Source organism: Stigmatopora argus, chromosome 3, assembly GCF_051989625.1.
Source record: "Stigmatopora argus isolate UIUO_Sarg chromosome 3, RoL_Sarg_1.0, whole genome shotgun sequence".
Lineage (NCBI taxonomy): Eukaryota > Metazoa > Chordata > Actinopteri > Syngnathiformes > Syngnathidae > Stigmatopora > Stigmatopora argus.
The window spans coordinates 16,030,896-16,052,023 of NC_135389.1; the positions used below are offsets into that span (position 1 = coordinate 16,030,896).

Sequence of the window (21,128 nt, forward strand, 5' to 3'; positions counted from 1 at the left end):
CATGCTGCCTTATCTGATAAATGTAACCCACTGCAGTCTAGTTGAGGCTGGGCACTGATAGATCCGTACATCCAAAAGGAGTTGTGTAACTATACCTCTGCAGAAAGATGGCATTGTGAAGGAAGTTCTCAAACAACTTCAAGAAGACACGGTCATCCTTCTCTCGGTCCTTTTCCTCGGGCGTCTTGGGGCAAGGACAACAAGGACCCTTCTTTGTACCCGACAGGTCTGACTTTGTGGGCTTGGTCATTTCCTCCATGTCTGCAAATCCTGCCGCCGGGATCCGGAATGGGATCTTCAGTTCTGGTTTAGAAGAGAAAAGAGAAATATTTGTAATTGTTTCTTTAGATCAAAACATGTACAGTGGAACTAAATCCCTAGCAAATTGAATTATAACTGTGCCCCGGTCTAGTTGGAGTTATACAGTCACGCATCTATACTGACCTTTAGAGCAGTAGTCGTGCAAGTAGAGTTCCCGGTCTTCCGGCTGCCGCTGCCAACGGATTAGGTAGTAAGTCAAATTGCCGTTGGGAAAGAGGGGAGGCGACCACTTGACCAGGAGTTTGGTGGAAGAGTTAGCGTAGGCACGCGGATCTTTCGGCACAGTTGGCACTGCGGTGGACAAGATCATTGTCAAGATCAGAGAAATAATGGGAAAGGGAGATTTCTTATAGTACATTTCTCTACACGTTTTGCATTAGCACCCATCCACCTACATATTCATACATTAATGATGCATGCAAGGCGCTGCCAACTCACCGGGGCCAAATTAGAGTTCAGTGCTTTGCCCAAAGACACTTTGACAGTAGGCAGTCGTCGCCTAGAATCGAACTATACTGACCATTCGGTTCCAGAATAACTTGAGTTATAAAGGGTTTAGTTTAGGGTTGGGGTTAGTACAGTTCAACCACTCTGACGAATCGGAGAAAATGAGCCACACTTAATTCATTTATCATATGCACTTAGCATTGGAAGAACTTCTCCAGAAGGATAGCATCAAATAGTGGTAAATGTCCGTGTGGTTACTTGGACTTACGCGATGGGCGTGTTCGAATGTATATGATATCACTCTTTGCACCGGGAATGTGTTTATCCTCAACCCGCAGCGTGATGGCCTTGACGAAAATGGCATATTGGGTCCACGGCTTGAGGTGGTGAATTCCAACTTTTGGGTCAGTGTTATTATTCTGAGGAAGATCCACGTCCACCATGTGCCAGCTGTTGGAGCCGCAGCCATCCTGACCGTCTAATTCGGTTATGTTCTGGGAAGGGCTGAAGAGGGAACACAAAAAACATAGACCCATATGACATCTGTTCCTTCCTCGATTCGAAAATAAAACTAATTCTAGGTTATGTTTGCAGACACTATCCATTTTGAAAGCGCTGTTCTTAGTTCATTATTTACAAATGTGTATTTGCCGTTTAAGCTCGGGGGGGGAACATTCCGTACTTCCAGGCAGCCCTTGCAAAATTCTGAGCAGTAATAAAGAAAGGGATGTGTGACACTGATGGTGCAAATATCATGGCTACTATTCTCAACTTAGAAATTTTAATTTAAAAAAAATGTTTGTTTTTTTCTTGTGGTTGTCAATTGGCAGCAAAACGGGCATAGTTAGGCAGAGCAAGATTAAACACATGTTGTCCCAACATAGAATTGGCTTTTGTAGCAAAGCTTTTCATGTATTATATAGCATTATAAGCCGTCTTTCGGAGCACTTACGCCTCCTTGTAGTAGACCATGAAGCTGATAAGGCCTTTGTAATCCCGAGGCTGGTAGCGCTCCCATGTCAGTCTGATGGTGTTGCTGGATGTGCTGTTAGACAAGATCTTAAGGATGTGGCTTTCACCTGAAACAATCACAGCTGTGATCAGCACCCAAGCTAAAACGTTCATTGACCACCTATAGATCAATGAGCTGACACTCACAGCTGGCTCTTTCGCCGTTGTTGCGGAAGTCGCCCTCCTGTGGCTTGGCAGTGACACCCGTTTTCTCCCACATGGTGTGGATCTTAGACATGCAGAGTTTGGGATTCAGACGGAAGGAAAGGCGTCCTTCCCGGATGGTTAGATTGTGCTGAGTCCAATCCCACAGGTCGTGCAGGTGCTGATTGTTGATAGCAGAGAAGGAATACAACCTAATGAAAGAAACAATGAAACCATTAAGTAGGTAAAAAAAACAGGTCAAAATGAACATTTTTCAATGCTTACTTATCGAAAAGCCTCCTCGACTAATCATTTTAATTGGCTATAGCCATCAGATTCCAATTGCTGGGTATAAAGTTTATTTTATTTACATCCTTATACATTTATTTGGTTCTATTGCTAACCCTGTGATTCAATCTGGACATTAAACCCAAAAATCTGTTTTTCAAGTGTGTAGAATCTTTCAATTGTAACAAAAGCAGTGGCCGAGAGATAAAATAAATAGCCAAACCGAGAGTGCAACATCGCAAAGAGGTTAGGCTACATAAATTGTCAATAAGCATCCAGAATTTTGCACAATTTCGTCACTGCTTTTTTGGGATCAAAATTAGGTCGATCTGTTTATACGGCTTGGATAAATTCAAAAAGTCCTTTTGGCCTACAGGTTGCAGCAGAGATTACTAACATTTATGACAATAAACAGTTATTGTATTGATGTAGAAATGACAGTCTTGCATTGCTCCGTACAATGAATGATAGGAATGCATGCCATCCTTGATGGCATTCCGCAGACCGAAACTTTATCCCATGAGGGATGACCTGAAGGGGGTGATCAACTTTCCCATGACCCCATTGACCACTACCAGAGAGAAAAAGACACTTGTGAGATTGAGGACTAAATTTGGTCATACCCCTTATCAAAGTCAATTTTTATCATTCCATTTGGCGTATTGACGCACACAAAGTGACCTGCAAATTTAATAAACTTTGAGCAATGACACATCACGGTTCCAGATGCGCAAATTCATATGTAGCCCATTTTTTTAACAATATCCATCAACATTTAGTCAATTTAATCCACAGGCAAAAACAAATACACAAACAGGCCCTACTGATCTATAAGCTCCGCCCCGTTGATGTAACGCAGACTCTTGAGAAAGGACAGCGAGCCAAGTGTGTGGGAGTGACGAATCCTCACATAGCCCGTCACTGTTTGGATCAGACCCATGAAGCTCTCCAGCTCAGACGCTATGTTATCTGGGGACCAAATACACACACACACAGACACCGCACACAAAAGTCATATTAGGTAAACAAACATTTGTTGCTGTAACACCCATTCCTAATATGGATCCCGCATTAGGCAACCATGTGTTTAACCTCCAGTCTATGATATAAACCATACTAATGAAATAATACAATAAATAGTAAGGCCTTGGTGGAGGTCTGCACTGCCGTCCTAAGCGTGCAACTAACACCCCACACTCACTTCCATGGCGGATGTTGACGTCCAGGTTGCCAGCAATGACGGTGCAGTCCTTCAGGGACTGAGCAGCGTTTACAGAGTCGATGACGGAGGTCGTGCAGATCTTATCGCATAACCCATTACAGGCAATGCACAACATCCTGGAAAGGCAAATAGTAGAAAAAGGGCGGTGGGCTCGATGAGTGACCAAGAATGGAGTTGTATGGAGACACAAAGAGGGCTGCGCTATATATACACCGGTAATCCTTTCATTCGTTCATCTATTCATCTTCCGCACAGCGCATCCTCGTAAGGGTTGCGGGGGTTGCCGGAGCCTATCCCAGCTGAGGCAGACTACACCCTAGACTGGTTGCTATTCAGCCATAGGGCACACAGAGAGACAAACGACCATTCATTTAATTTAATTGACAAATTGGTACACCATTTGTAACTAGAAGTGATAACATTAAAAATGTGAGAATAATTTTTTTATTAGTAGCTCAAAAGTGGCCCTATTAGTGCGCAAAAGTTTGCCTGAGGAGTGACAAGAGCATTTCAAGGAGCACACAGCGGGGCACCGGCCGGGCATGCCGTTTCTGAACAACCACCAACTAAAGCGGAAACAAAGACGTGCGTCCTTACCGGTTGCTTTCATTGCGTGCAAAGCCAGAGGGGCAATCAGGCATGCATTCGCCCTCGTGGATGACAAAGTGAACATCGCTGGGCAGATGCACTTGGGAGCACAGGTCCTCGGTGATGCAGCGCCAGCCCTCGAACTTATAAGTGTCGGATGGGCAGTCAGGGACGCAGTGGCCTTCGTGGTAGTAGTGGAGGCAGGCGGAGCACGCTGTATCGCTGTAGGCTTGGGTGCAGCTGCCCAGGCACTGACTGTGGCAGCACTCGCCCTTTTCTGTGCAAGCGTGCTTACATTGCCTGGGACACACTGGAGGAGAAACAGAAAAAACAACGAAGGGGAGACGTTAGGAAAGTTCGGAAGAAAACAAGCGAAGGTGAAATATTAGACAAGTTAGTAACTAACAGCAAAATTAAAATAGTGTCATCGATAAGTTGATGACATTAACAAACTGAATCTCTCTTCAGCAGTAATCGAAAATGTCAGTACTTTGAAGGGAGGAAAGTATCAATCAGTCAGTAAGATAGCCCTCTTGTAAATAACAATCATGTTCCTGCAAACACGCGGGGGAAAAATATCAATGGGGAAATGACTGTGCGCCGCAAGGCGTCATGAATAATAGAAACTTCTCATTTGTCTGTTGTGAGAAGCACGGTCGGGGGTTATCAATCGAACACTTTATATTGTGTTTGCACAGAAGAAAATTAATAGTCATATATCAGCCCAGATAGTGCTGTAAGAAGTTGATTCAAAAAGGGCGGTGACTTAGCTAATTAACACAACCGAATGCAGCTCAGGTAAGGAGGTGTTTTCAAATACATTTTGGCTTTTGCTTTTTTAACCAATGATATGTATTTACTACTTACAATGACAACAAATAAAATGTGCAGATGAAAAAGAAAATCAATTAGTTTTAGACAGATTCTTTCTACTGAGGACCAAGTTGTGCAAAAGTGCTGGAAAAAACATCCCGGAAAGGCAAGAGTTTAGATGTTGTTTGGGCAAATGTAACAGCACCACCATGAAACCCCCCCGGGGGAGTAGTTTATGCTGTTGTATATATCTTTAAGGTCTTGTGTTATTACTAAAAGGCACATTTCTCCACAGGGCTAATAAAGCTGAACAACAGCCTCCCGGTGAAAGGGAAACACTCACATAGCATACACACCAATGTCTTAAGCCTCTTTTTTCCAAATCTCTGCATCGGCGTAACACTGAATTGGGCCAATTTCTATCTTAACCATAAATCTGCAGCACTATAAAGGAGCCCAGTTCAGCTACTTAATGATTAAGTGCTGGCTCTGAGTGCAACTACAGTCCATGCTTTTACCATCTCTTGTGCACAAGCAGGAATCAAAATCAGGCCTCGTTAGGTTTCATTTTAACGATAACCAATAATTGGAATTGGCTTCACAACAGATTGGAGGGTGGCACACCCCTAAACGGAGTGATTTCAACAAGGGTGAAAATGAAGCTGTAAAATATGTTCTGTATTTCCACAGAAGCTTCGATTAGTCACATAACTAGGTGGAAATGAGCGCAGGTCATTTCCTCCCTTTTTATTGAGAGTCAACTACCGGTCTGATCGCCAGATGAATATTTCATTCGGCTTTACAAAACAGCTGTGCGGGAACACCATGTGACGATACAGTCCAGTAATGTCGCGAATCCCAAATATGTCAAAATCACTTCGCATTCTGGAATGGATGGAAAAGGATCTTTGCAACTTGCTGGTTTACTCATTTTCCTTACTAATTCCTACTTTTATGAGCCAAATCAAAACGAGGATTTCCAAAAAAGGGGAAAAAAACCACAAAATTCTCTTGAATCCAATTGCATTTTATTATTCATTACTGTGGTCCATCTCAAAATCAATGAGCACACTTTGCGACACCACTCCTGGAACTTATGAGTAAATTCCAGGGCTATATGCTTTTAAAATTATATGCCTTGCATTACGGCACACGGCAGACTCTGCAGTCCCTCATGAACTGTAAAGGGTCCAACAAACACATTTGCACAAACATACCGATTGTCTTCATAATAGCTTAGCCTTGATTTAAGGCAGAAAGCTGAAATTAAACTGCATTTTTCGCAAAGGCAGTCAATGCAAGCGTTATTGAGTTTGGAATTGGCCTGAAGTTGTCCCCAGCCCCCCTTTTTTTCTAATTCTTGCCATTTCCGGAGATTCTTTAAGAGTTAGACATTCTATGAAATGCATGACAGAAGAAAATCAGAGCAAAGCTTTGGTAGTCAAGGTTCAAGTCATGTGCAGTTTGCAAGTGGAGTTTCTGCAACCTCTACCTCTAACCAAGTGACTTTTGTTTGGCTCCCCAAGAGCTAAAAATATGGATCAATGGATTTCAGATAGCGCAATCCTTCTAATTTGCTTACTAGTGTGCGCTGAAACATTTACAAAAATCTTGAGCATCAAATGTAACGATGTCATTCCTCTCATAAGGTTGTTATTCAACACCCCACCTCCACCCCAAGAACCCCCACTCCAGTAAAAGTATAGCCATATCAGACTCAGGCCGCAGTGGTGCAATATGAGCGCCAACTGGGTCCATTTCACCAATTGTAAACAAGACCTTAGTTCCCACGGGGATCACAGAGTTCTCCTTCTGAGCAACTGTCATCAAAGAAGAGAGCAAGAGAAAAATGGGCGTAAGAGAGGAACAAATGCTGGGCATTGTTTGCTTATTTTTTTCTAGGGAGGGTTGCAAAGCCATTATCTAGCCAGTGGACTATGTGAGGAATCTGCAGAATGTTCCGGACTTTGGAGAATACTAATCTCTCCGTTTCGCTAAAACAACATTGAAGTGACTTGTTCCGGCAATACAAGCAATTGAAAACAAGCAAGAGATAAGACAGGATGTAGTTCAAAGTTTATAGCGAGAGCCCCAATTATCGATGAGATATGAGATTATCGATGACAATTAGGCGCAATTCCAGCACAAAGAAAATTCTTGGCTGAAGCCAATAAATGAATAAGAAAATCAAAGCACTGAAAGAAACAAATTAACATTAAAATGATGTCAGTGGCACAGAAATAGGGGCATTTACGACTGTGCTAGTCCTCTGAGTGCATACATATTTACAGAAAATAAAGTGAAGTGAAATGGAAAAAGAGGGATTCGGCTCCTGTAGTGGACCTCACAATGCTGCTGCCCAATTTATGTTACACTGGGTGGCCTCATTTAACCTTCCACAGTCATGCTATTATGCAGTGTAATATTTTAATTAGGCTGACATACTGTTTTACCAAATGATTATGATCACCTAACTTCTATAAAAAATAAAAAAATGGATGGAGAAAAATCGGGATGTCCTACTTGTGTCAGGGTGAAAGGTGACAGACAGCTAAGAATTCATACATTATTCACAGTGGCAGTACAGAAGGTGGTGTATGGGGTGGGTGGCGGTCTGGTTACAGGAGAGGGAGCTCCCTGCAGGGACCAATGGTAGGCAGGCAGGGGAGGGTCCAATACAGATGACTGACATGTTATTGAGTCTGGGCAGAGATGGTAAACAACTCTGGTAGAGGTAGAGAAAAGGGAGGAGAGGGAGTGTTGTAACCATGGTGATTAAATGCGGTTTTGCCACAGATTTCCCAGTGTTGGAAAAAAACAACAACAGGTGAAAAATGTTTTTTCTTAACAGGAAAATGAAGGAAATTTGTATTGTGTTTTAGGTATTATTTATCTCTACTATATATTGATTTTCTATGTGTCTGCTTGTTTATTGTTGCGTCCATAGACTCAGCGAGTGGTGCGACTTGGCGCTGAACATCTACAAAAACCATGGAACTCATCCTGGACTAAAAGGTGGAACAAGCCCGCTTCACTCTGCTGACCTCACTTGGACTACTTATTTATTCATTTCTTATTTATTGATAATTTATTTGTCTGTCTGTTGTTATTTGTGCATTATGTGGTGAAAGCTTTAAATCTAATTATACTTGTATAATGACAATAAAAGCATTCAATTCAATTCAATAACGGCTGCACAGGGGACTTTTTCACCGGCGGAGGGGAGTGTTTCACCGGGATTCGTGTAAACTGCACCCGAACTTTGCTTCGGTTTTTCGGTATTTGTTGCACGTTATACTTGAATAAATACGGTATGTGACTTGGCTCAGTATAAGTTGGGAAACACTGCTGTAACATATCATGATGCGATTTTCTGAGGTGTTCCCACCTGGTTTCAGTGTGGCCAGCCATGGTTTCTAAAGTCTCTTGCCCAAGAAAGCACAGCAATGTGCTTTTAAGGAACTGTGTGGTGGTTCAATGTGTACACTGTGCAGGCATGCATGGCATTTCCCCCAACACTCACAATAACAACACACAAGAAAACACACACATTCAAAATTTCAACCCTTGGTCCCATGTGCACTGAGCATGTACTGTTCTGATTAGGAAATGCTACCACATTGACATTTAAGGTGATACATTTTATAAGAAAGCGTGTAATGTATTTTACTTTAGTCCTAAAAATACTACGCACCTCTTCCATACCCAATCTGTACTTGTTAATCCCTTAAGGTCTGACTTAGCAGAAGTGCCGAGAAGCATTGACTTGTTTTCTGAAGCTGTGCAGTGGTCACCCTTCATGCACAGAGCCATATATTGGATACCTACCTCTCAGTCAGAAGATTCTTGCACCTCTTTATATAGTCGATAAACTTCTTAAAGGAAGATCAGGATTACAACCCCTTCTTACTTAATATTGCTTTTCATGTTGCATGTGTCATCTGAATGCCATGTACTGGTAAACTGGTTATTTATGTCCATATTCTATGCACTCCCCTGAGTCCTCTCTAAACGTTTTGGAGCTGTGTGACCAATCTGATTTTCTTTTGCAGCAGACTGACCCTCAAAAAATAAAAGTATGAACAGCACAGCTGCCTTTTACATTCCCCATAACAATTCATGCATCCTGTACCATACTGACGTTTCAATACTTTTGTCCACAGAGATTCACTAAATCCCGGACAGGAGCCAATCAACTTGAGGCAGAACTGTTTTCTTTTCAATATGCTTGGAGGTGTTTCTTCCCTGCTTCTAAAAATACACAACTTCCCAGATTTGCTTCATTAACTACACTGTGTTTCTTGGCAAACATTTGAGCCCGGCTGGAGCTGGATGGGGTGCGAAGCTGGCAGTTGGCTGCTTTGCTATCTGCACCACTTGCAGCATGTCAAGGCCTTTGGCAATTCACCCTCTAATTACACAACTCCGAAGGCAACCAAAAAGACCATCACAAAAAACGCTTTTAAAATAACTCTATTTTCAATCAATCACACACTTCACATTGTACTGTAAGAGAACCGTACCATCTGGGTGTATTATTGCAAGCACCTGGCTTCAGTCGCTGCCACAGAACCAGTGAAGCACCCCCCGCCAAACAAAACCTAACTTAGTGGACCAATCTGGATTCTAACACATTGACCTAGCAAACACTAGAAACATGCTGAACGTAAACACATCTGTCCTTAGAAACTACAGTAAAATGTATGATTAAAAAGGCCCGACTGACTATCGATAAGCAAAGCTGGCTTGTATATCGCAGGTTCCTCGTTCTACTTTTAATAGACAATAGACTGTTAGCACTGATTGACAAACGTGGGTTATAATTTGGTCTGCAAACTGTACACGGTCATGATGATAACAAATGCCAATTTGCTTTCACTGTCTTAGATGTACAGAAGGTGGAAGACTTCAGTGAAAAAGAATCACTCCAGACCAACCTCAACTCTTATCATCACTTCCCCTATGAATTTATTCATTACAGTCTGCCAAATCTGTTCTGTACATTCATATTATCCACTTAAATCCTCATCATTAGGCACCAAACACAAGTGTGTTTGTTGTCAGGCTGTCAATATTCGCATCTGTTAGTGGTACGGGAATCATCATAGACACTTTAGTCTTGTCTTTTGGAACGGTTTTATAGTGCAATGAGTTAATAGTCTGCCATGATAGCATGAGGAAAAGACAAGCTGCAGATCAAATGTGCTTAATAAATAGTGCCTTATGTTACACTGGAGAGACCTGTCGTCAGAATTCCTTTCTTGGTTTGAAATATCAGTTTTGTTCTCCCAATGGTCAATCAGTAAAGGCAATTCAAAGTGTGCAGGCCTGAGGTCTTGCTGACATTGGCCCCGTTCATCCCTGGAAGGAAAGTTGACGAGTGGGCCAACATCCTTCACGCAGAATCCAATTGCTTCCATTTCAACTATAATGTGAAATGCCTGACGGTCTTGAACAATAATCTTCTTATCCTCATTCTTTACATGCTTAACTACATAAAGCTGGTACTTAAGTTTTTATTTCTGTCGGATTCATTAGTGGTTGGTATTTTGTCACACGTCAGCTATGATGTCACACGGTATTTACATAGCTGAAGTAGCTATCACACCCAGCGATGGAAGCCAGATGAGCATTCCAAAAGGTCCAAAATGATGTTTAAATGTCTATAGGCTGACGTCTTTGAGTGGTCAAGATGCTGGGAAAGTTGAAACGGAAGAGGGAACTTGAGGTGGATGCAGTCGGACAGCTGACGGCCTTAAATGCTCCGTGGCCTCCTCTTCCTATTGGTTCCCAGTGACATCATGGTTCTGACACAATTTTTTTACCTCGTCTTTTTCCAGGGATCACTTCCTCCTTCCTTGTCTTTCTCCTCACTTGATCTGGGTGTTCCTGTCTTTTTTTTCTCTCTAGGCCCCATCTCATGGCTCACAAGAACTCTTTTACTTGGCTGCCCCCCTCTTCTGGACTTCTGTGGCTCACATGGCCACCCTTGTTCAATGAGTAGAAGGAGGAGGAAGAGGAGAGAAGAAAAACAAGAGCAAACTATAAAAGAGAGTTGTTTCATTCCGGCGGGAAGGAAGCTCCTTGCTGTGTGCATGTGTTTGCGTAACACTTTCGCTTTAACGATACTGTACTCCATTGTGAAAGTTGACATTTGCTTTCACACCTATAGTTGTCTGGTCTGATTCACTTGAGATCATAAAGTTTGTCCGTTTCCCTGGGCCCCCCACTGGTTTGCTTTCTTTGAAGTGAAGCAAATTGTCTCACAACAAACCACACGTGGCAGGTACCAGGATCTAAATAGAAAGTGCAGTACCAGAATTTACCTAAAAGGTGATCCATTTTTAATAACTGACATTATAATTACTTGTACACAAAAGGGCGAGTCAGTGGTGGTCATAGCCTAAATGACAATGGTTGAAATTATACTACAATGTCCCTACCCCTATCATGTCAAAATCTAAAGAGTCATATAGCTTCAGTGTTGTTACACAAGTTTAAAAACGAGTACACTCAATAATAAAGGTTTAATGAGCAGGAAATAATCGGAAAGTACAGACAAGCCTTGAACTAGAATACCAACCTCTAACCTTGATCAAGAATCAAACCACAAGACTTGATAGAGTGACCTACAAAATATGAAGTCTTGTTAACAAGGCACAGGGAGCCGTAAAAGATGCCCGAGGAGAAGTGCGGATTTGGGCACTAACATCATGGAGGCTCCAACCACAGGAAGTGCAAAGCCCCTGCCGTGTCATACCCAAGACTTAAAGAAAGGAATGAAACTAAATACCCCATGTCCCCAGCCTCACTCTCCCCAAATAAACAATGGCCTCCATTGTGAAGCATCGTGGCACACTCATAATCGCGAGAGACATAAAAACGGTTTGAAAACAGTGGGTAAATTCAACTCCCCCTCCCATTCTTCGTCCTGACCCTAGGTCACAGACAACTATAAAAATATCTATGTCTTTGCACAATAAAGACCTCATTAGACCCAATAGGCAGAGCTGCAGCAGTAGAATTGCACCAACAGGGGGCCTGCACGGGTGGTATGGATAGTTGGGGGCTCACAGGAGAGTGGCAGACTGCACTGCAGAGACTCGTAGAACGTGAACATGAGCCCAAGAGTCTACCCCCCCTTGTTTCTTGTAAGAGGAGCTCAGCTTGAAAACTTGGATCTTCAGCAAGAATACAAGAGCAGCCAGTGTTTCCCAGTTCTTATTAAACCAACCGCAGCCTTGAGAGATGGTCACAAATACCATAGATAGTGGCACCTTACAAGTTACATTTGTTCTGTAATTGTGCAGCTTTTTTTTCATTTTGCTTGGGTCGGGTCGCTTACTTATTAATCAAAATTTGGGTTTGCAAAAAAAAGCAAAAAGATTAACAGAGCGACGAGTCCTAAATCTAGTTAGTCAAGGTAGCCTTTATACTAAGATAATGATATCTCACCTCAATCTTCTCACGAGTGTATAGTTCTTGGGACATTTGGAGGCTTTCTTGTGTAACACAAACCAAACAATGTGTGAATTGCAGGAGGTAGATGGACAGGTTACTGATACTGAGGTTTCAGCATACTAGATAGGCATGTTTGGTTATAGTACTCAAGTGGAGAACCTCAGAAGTGTTTGACTCTTAGCGGTTCCACTCTATATATATATGACTGAATGACAATTTTTTTTTCCTCGTCTGGTTGCCTGAACTCCCTACAAAGAGCCAAGACAGTAATTTTTAAGTTACGACAGCCTAAAGAAAATAACTTCCTAAGATGACAGAGGCAATAAGTCTAAAACCTGTGATTGCTTCTTCAAAGCTCAAGGGTCTCTTAATCTGTTTTGCTTTGTTTCCAATAAATTATTCCATTCCCCTTACAGCCAATGCAGAAAGAACACTACACTAATGGTGAGAGAAGATTCTTTACTTTTGGAGAGCATTCCACTACACTAATGGTGAGAGAAGATTCTTTACTTTTGGAGAGCATTCCACTACACTAATGGTGAGAGAAGATTCTTTACTTATGGAGACCATTTCACTACTGAGACCGGATGCAATAATTTGTCAGTTATTGTTGTTAACTACTAGCCGTCTCCGCCGCCGTCAAATTACACATCATAAACAGTTCGGCTGGAGGCTATATTTATGGTTCGGAAGCTTTACATAAAGAACATCAGTCTGCCAAACAACAAAGAGACTGTGCCGAGAATTCTATACAGAAATGCAGCAATTTTTGGTTGAATGCAAGTACGCAAGGCTTTGCAACTCAAGACCGAGATGAACAATTTCGATGTAATGTCTGGCCTAGAGCCAACATTTTTTTATTTGCATAGACCGTACATTTTAAGTATTATTTTCAAGTACTTCACTCAATTGTTTGTAGCAAGAATGGCATTGCAAATGGGAATCTATTCTCAATTGACTTCCACAGCTGTATATGTTAAATAAATCAATTATAAATGCTGCCCAAATAGCTATATTACCAATTTCGTCATACGCAGTTTCTGGGTATGATGACAATTAGGCTTTTGTCGAGTCAATGATGATGACAAACCCTATGTCCGATTATTATTATTATTATTATTATATTTACATTAACAGAATAAGTGAAGCATGAATCTACAATTGTTAACACTAATCAGCAAAATAAAAGTAAAGAAAAGGTTCTGCTCTATCACATTCAAATCCCAAACAAAATTATCTTCACCTGCTCTTAAATATTTCCTATTGGTGAGTTACACATTGTGCAGACTGGCACCTACTGGCTCACCAATTGTTCCATAGGAACACTTGATTATTCACACAACACACACTTTGTAACAGGCCGCCATGGGACAGATAACTCGTTTAGGGCTGGGAATGTGAGCTTGCTGCTCAATCGCTGAGCCATCAATCACATATACAGACACACACACAAACACACACAAACGCAAGGAACACGGAAACGTATCCTTTAAAAGGCACTCCAAAGAAAAGCCATCAAAGAGCCGCCTACCACTCAAGGCATTTTTCCACAGCCATATTTCCCGGCACTGTTTTACTCCCTTTTTCCTGTGGGGGTTTGATTAGGGAACGATTACTCTAAACTGACCACCAACCGAGGGGTTTCATGTGTGTGTGACAGAGAATCTTTGTCTGTAGCCCACTTCTTCAAGGCTGAATTGTCCCCTACTGGAGTCAGGGTCTATTCAAGATTTTGATTCATTCGTATTGTACAAGCGAGGAACTTGCGCAAGAAGAGATTATGATCAGATCGGATTTGTATAATATTTGGAAAGTAGTAGTAAGGTTTCTTTTTGTGATTGCAGCTGCATGAGATTTTCTTTATTCAAAGCTGCCAATTCACTTTGATTTTAATTGGATGAATTCCATCTGAAATGGTGTTACCGTATCGAATCTTGACCTCAGGGTTTTGTTACAGCACAAAAGACCACTGAGGGCAAATATGACTTCAATTTCATCCTAAATGGAGATTTTGACACCTGAGGAATTATTGGATCACAATATATATTCGGATGTTGTAATATGGCAAAGACTCAGAAAATCCTTTAGGCATTACATTGAAATGATATATCAAAGTTGTGCATAGTGCTCTCATTCCTAATCATTTGAGCCTCAGTACAATACAGTATTCATTCATTCATGTTTCACCCACCCCCGCCAAAAACTTCACTTTGCTTGCTCAAGCACAACTCCAACATGTTATCTAATTGAAAAACTCCATCTCAAACTCTGTTTTTTTAGCTATTGTTTGAAAGCTCCTACAGGCGATCACAATAGAATACAAAGGAACATGGTGGAAGTACATTCTTATTCGGAAAAAAAGAAAAGAAAGAAAAAAGGCGACGTCATGCCAGCGCACCTGAAGCACAACAGTTACTTATTAGTGAGTTGAGTGCCCTTGGGAGATGGGAAAAGAGATAAAAGAGATAGATGCCTTGAGAGCAGGTTCACAGAGCTTTCTGAAAGTGTGTCCAATATGACATAAGGTGGAGTTCAACAACATCTTCAGGCTTTGGTTATAAGATGAGGCCAGTTAAGAAGTGTACCTAATACAGCCGGGGGACTTGAGTCACATGACTACACTTCAAGCAAAAGCCAACCTTGATCAAGTTCATCCCAGCGGAAAGAACGAAGTGCTTAATAAAGTAAAAAGACACTGAATTTTTTTTCCCGATATTTAACGGTTGAGGAAGCGTAAATAATGCCCACTATTTCCCAGAAATAGGAAAAATAACTTGTCAGGTGTTTTTAAATCCCATTTGTACTTTAGTAGTCCCGCCTACTGGTCACGCATTGGCTTCCCACTACGTGCCATCAATGGCCTATACACACTTTAATAGAATGAGCAAGTGAAGCAGGCGTAAGGATAAAGATGGAGACATTATAGTTGGAGTCATTTCTTAAAAGCACCTGCTATATAATGCTAGAGAGTGAAAGGGTTGAGACGGGGCAGTTCAAGGAGTGGAGGTTGGGATCGCCATGACGATATCAAGGCTCTGCTATCCTTCACCTGGCTCACGTAAGATGACTCGCTCCTCCAAGAAAAGTACTCCAGTCATCACTCTATTGAATGTTAATAATTTAGCAAGGACAAAAAATATCCCCATCATCCTTCACGCACGTGACTTCTTTCATACATGCATTACTGTCGAAAGTGATGTGTTTGATTAAAAAGAAGAAGAAGAAAAAAGACCTACTAGCCACAAACTCCCTGCAGACGGCCGTGGGCAAACAACCAGGTTGTGTTGGTGGTCTGACAGCGAGGCATGCAAGACCGCCGGCGGTGAGATTGCAACGATCAATGCCACTCGCCAGCTTTACACATACTATACATGTATCATGTGCTTACTTGCACTATACATTCTCTAATTATTGAATGCTGTTTATATACACGACACTAGACACTTCATTATTATAGAACATTTGCACATATCCACACATTTGAAATGTTTAAGTCAGTCAAAAGCCCGGAAAAAGGTTATCACAAAAAAAGAAGCTGAGAATGTGGAGATAGGACTTTTACATTTACAGAAAAACATAAATTAACTTGCTTGCCACTAAGTGAGCAGTCTTTCTATAATGGGCGAGGCGAAAACGGCTCAATTTGGATCTTTTGTTCTGCAGAGTGCGCAAAACTGTCTCGAATTGTTACTTGAACATGATCCAAATGCTAACAAAAGCAGGCATGGTGTGTGTTATATGTGTGGGCCAACACCAGGCCCCTCCTCACCCCGCCCATCCTCATTCATAAAACGACCGCTTTACCACTCGAGGTGCTGGCATGGAATTTATGGCTGAGGGGGAGGGAGTCAGAGGTACCAACAGTCCAAGAGGGACTTGCTTGTTTTATCCCTCCTCCCCCACTTCCATTCCGTCCATTTGTGTTCCTTTTCCATCAAAATCTATCCATGTTACATAGGCCAGCTTGGTCTACTGCCACCCTAAAAGCACCACCCTTCAAACAAACCTTATAACCTCTTGGTCCAGAGCAGAGGCAGGCGGTGGCTCCTCCTAAAGAGGCCAAAAACAGGGGAGTCCAGGCAGAGGAGAGGCCGTGGGAAAGGGGGGGACAACCATCTCAAGTTGCATCCTTTGGAACACAACCTCCTTTTTTTGCACTCACCACATCACACGCCAGGCAGAGGCACGCGTTCAGAGTGTCATGTAAGGCTGCAACTTTTTGTTCCACACAATCTTTGTAGTCTGAGAATAGGAGGAAAATTGTTTTTGGGAAGGGAGCGGGGGCTTTGGGATAAACATAAGGCACTAATTGGATGGAACAGCATAGTCAGTTGAACTTGGAAAACTTTAGGACTGTATTATTGAATATATGAGTGTTTTATTGTTCAGATTATAATACAATAGCTCTCATTTTAAAATATCATCAAATTTATTCATTTATTATCTGCACCCCGCAAGGTTTGCAACCACTCGCACTTACAATCATAGCACCACCAGTGGGAATCGAGCCAGCACCTGCCCGCACCGAAGTCAGGCGAGTAACTCCCTCAAACTCTAAATGGCACAATTTTTGAGACTTTTCCAACTTCCACTGTATGAGACTACCCTGCTGTGACTTCTGAGCTGATTAACCTGATAACAGCCATAGTCCCCCAGACAACGCCACAGGTCGCAATAATAGGAGCCACTGTGAGTGTGTGACTGCATGTTTGTGTGTCTCGTCTTGAGGTGAATGAGTGCACAGGCGCTAATGCATCTGCCCCCCTTCCGACCCAGAACACCAGCCTGCAGTGTGTTGCTCTGTAAGCAGACAAATTAAAATTTACTCAAACTGTAGCCCCCATCAACCCCTAGCACACAAACAAAACAGCACTAGAGAGACGCAGTCCGGGAGGATAAAAAAGGGACTCCTTGAGTTCTCACTTAAGAGACCGTCTCTAGTTGCACGTGTTGAATAAAAACATACAAATCAGTCTGATGGAAAAACAATTATTTTGTAGTGTGCTTTTATCACACGTTCTCGGAAATGGCTACTCCTTTAAATGATCATCAAACACTTACACTACGCTTCAACAGCATTCAACGTCAAAGTGAAGAAGCTTCGCCCATCAGTCATGGACACCCGATTCTGACCGCAAATTTTGTAGTATGAATTTGAGTATGAGCAAATTAGCCGTTCTGAACCGAAATTGCTGGCGACAATTTAATCCAGGATCTCTAAGATTTTTTAGTGCACCCTATTATGACAAAATTGTTCGCCCTAATCTGGGTCAGGTCTGTAATCGGGGCTCATTTAAGTATATTACTCTAGAAGTTAGTTTTGAAATTCATCTGGTATAAAATAAATCATAGAACCTATTCTTATAATGTCCAAACAATTTTATGTTATGTTCTCGGAATGCATTTTATTTATTTACTTAACCCACTGTCAAATTGGCATGACAGAGACTGGGAGGCCATAAAATACAAAAAGGATCACCTTGACAAAAGGCACTTGAAAAATATGAAGACTCATAAGCAACAGTTGCCAACCTGTAAACCCACCCACCATCCATTTATTAGAGCCAAGACCGGCACCACTCAAACTTTCTATCAAACGATTAAATATCACACTGCTCACTCAGCATATGTACTTCAGTCTTAGCATAGCAATGGGAAGACTAGTTTTAAAGTTGGAGTCGAGATGACATGGGAATTGTTGTATGTGCAGAAAAGGTGACTAGTAAAAAGGCTCGCCATATTTAAGATGGTAACTCCAAAAAAAGGGCTGGCACAGGGAACAAATGAAGTAGCGTCCAAGCGCCAGTGCATAGTGTGGTTACGGCTGCCTGGCTATTTATATGAGGAGGAGGGAGTTGCTACTATTGAATCCAGATGTTAGGGGAACCGACATCAGCCTGGACCAAGGGAGTGTCCACTGAAGCGGAAGAAATTGAATGGGGACTGTTTAATCAGATAGTAATGTTTTTTTCTTTAAATGACGGTAAGTAGCATGTACCTTCAGATATTGCTATTCATTGTTTATGCACATCATATATACATATATATATATATATATATATATATATATATATATATATATATATATATATATATATAATTATTAAGATTTTTTTAATAGCTTTCTACATTTTACTAATTAGCAAAGGATAGTCACATACAATCAGTGAACTATAACCAGATTAGAGGTTGACTCTACTGCATTCTGATTGTTCCCTATACAGACGCTCCCCTACTTACGAACATACGACTTAAGAACAACGGTACATACGAACATGTCTGCAAATTGCGTTTATGTTGAAAAATGTTCGTAAGTTTCGATTTTGTATATTTTTCCGAGTAGTGCTTCTTTCCGCCGCTAATACGCCTGGCGCTGAGGGCTCAGCTCACCCAGCATCTACCTTCTTCGTTGCAATGCGGAAGTGCGTGAACGTATCTCCAGTGCGCAAAGAACCTTTTTCATTTGTATCATTAAATATCTCGTGCATCCATTATTGAATATGGTTGGTAAAAAGCGAAAGGCTTCTATTGAGGGAGTTGCAAGGAAGAGGCAAGCCATTTCATTTGAAACGAGTGGCAATAATAACGAAGCTTGATGCGCATGAGTGGTGAGCGTTTCACGGGCATACAACTTGAATCGTTCGACCGTCATTACCATTTATAAACAGAAAGATCGAGCAGCAGCACCCAAATATTGAACGTTGCACAAAGTTTGCAAACAATTGAATGATGCCATACAGTGCTACCGCATCATTTATGATGAAAAAAGAAGAAAACTGTGCAATCGTCGTCAGATCGCTTCTTTCGGCCAGTTTCTAATACATAAATCTCTCTCTCTCTCTCTCTCTCTCTCTATACAGTACTCTATATACTCTCTCCATTTTATTAAATGTTTTTTTCAGTACAAACCAATGCGTGTTACTTATACAAGCCTTAAACATACAAATGCACTTATATAAACCTTCAATATACTTATATAGGCCTTAAACATAAATTATAATACAAAATATAGCACTGAATCAACTTACAAACAAATTCAACTTATGAACAATCGCTCGGAACCTAACTCGTTCGTAAGTAGGGGAGCGTCTGTATACACATTTCCTCATTTGCAATTTAACAAGTCAAGGTAAAATTTAATTGATTCCAAATTCATATTACAGTTCTATAACTAATATAAGAAAACTTTACATGGTATTTAACAACAACAAACATCAGAAAAGGCATGAAACTTTACCGTGTTTGTGGAATTGGAGATTGCCGAGGAGTGAAAGATTTATCAAAAAAACAGGGGCAGATCCTCCTAGATTTAAGGCCAATCTATAATACATCTGGAAAGATAATCAAGCTTTAACATTCCATAGGCCCCATTCAAGCTGTTTGGAATGGTTTTAAATGAAGTGTTAAAGGTAAATGGCATTCCACTGACAATGGTGACTTGGAACACTCAACTGCAGAGTCCTCTGGTAATCTAACATAATTTAACATTTTTTCCTTCCGATACCCTCACATGATAATGAACCCTAGTGAAACCACACCAAAACGTGATGCGACCCCAGATGATGGATGTCAATGAACTACCCCCAAGTGGGCTAAGACCCCATTGATCCAGTGGGGTTACCGATGATCTATCACCAATTTACAAGCAAAGAGATGAATGGTTTCGGAATGGTGCAATAGAAATGGATACTAGGACAGGAGGTCCTTGATGCCTCCCTTCCGGGGCTTATGTGGTCATGTCTTAACTCTACAGGGAGGTTATGTTCAAAATGATTTTAATTTAGGAGCCAGTTTTGAATCAAAATTTGGGTGTTGCTGTAGGGTATATTCCAAGAAATTACACTCACTGGGGGCATAATCTGATTGAAGCAGGACATACAGCAAAACACACAGGTATACTGTAACCCAAGTGCTGCTGGTTGTCGAGCGACTTGAACAAGAGCCTTCACAAATTGGGGAACCAGCTATATAGCTCCTTGATAGTAAAGCAATGATTCTTCCAAGTCGGTAGAACATGAACCCTTCTCTATCTTGGGGGAAATTTTCCTTCTTGCACTTTTTCAGGGCCAAACAGCATGAGGAAACTAAGGCCACTGGTCCAACATTCCACAAGCCTAGGTGCTACTTGACACATCCACACAAGAGTTAGAGCTCTGCAGAGCAGTCATCCTAGCACCCCCCACCGACACCCTTAGCACACTCTGTCACAATCAATCACAACAAACTTCACCACACCTACCACCGAGTAGCCCACACATATTACGTTTGAAGACTTCTTGGATTTGACCTCCAAGTGTCCAAACAGGAATTCAGAACGGCATTCAATCAAGTGAACACAGAGTTACCACAACGTCAGCAGTATAAAAATTTTTTTCAAATTGGGGCTATTGACCTATTGGCAATAAAGAGGGACCTAATGGGCTTAAGTCAAAGCTCTGAATGCCCAATGATTTCCTAAGCCTGTTTGACCAGCTGTCTGTCTGCTCATAGACACACTCAAAAGCCACTCATGAACACCCAAACACTTGATGGAGGGACGACAAAGTGCGCCCGACCTCTCGCGCCCCTCCTCCCTCCATCTGCTGTACCAACTGCCAAAATGCCAAAATCAAATCACAATAGCAAAGAAAACATGCTCTGCTAATACAATAGACTCCAGTTAACACATTCTTACATCTGATGGATGTATTTAATAATAATAAAGTATGATATACAGTCATATGAATCATCAGCTATTTTATGCCCTACGCACCATCAGAATTGACTCTAACTAGAATTCACTAGTAAAATCAGAATTATGGCTGAATGGATAGAAGGACTCGCTATGTTCCTG

The 21,128-nt window shown here is 41.6% G+C and overlaps 1 protein-coding gene across 2 annotated transcripts in view; it reads right to left on the reverse strand.

The window, feature by feature from the left end:
* Nucleotides 1–21,128, reverse strand: part of igf1ra (insulin-like growth factor 1a receptor) — a 56,903-nt gene that overhangs the window by 13,798 nt on the left and 21,977 nt on the right. For both annotated transcript variants that reach the window (XM_077595552.1, XM_077595551.1), the window contains exons 3-10: nt 4,031–4,331; nt 3,413–3,549; nt 3,036–3,180; nt 1,927–2,135; nt 1,721–1,847; nt 1,037–1,272; nt 445–612; nt 96–303 (exon numbers count right to left, since the gene is read on the reverse strand). In XM_077595552.1, coding sequence (XP_077451678.1) covers nt 96–303; nt 445–612; nt 1,037–1,272; nt 1,721–1,847; nt 1,927–2,135; nt 3,036–3,180; nt 3,413–3,549; nt 4,031–4,331 — 1,531 coding nt within the window. The remainder of the gene's footprint in view (nt 1–95; nt 304–444; nt 613–1,036; nt 1,273–1,720; nt 1,848–1,926; nt 2,136–3,035; nt 3,181–3,412; nt 3,550–4,030; nt 4,332–21,128) is intronic.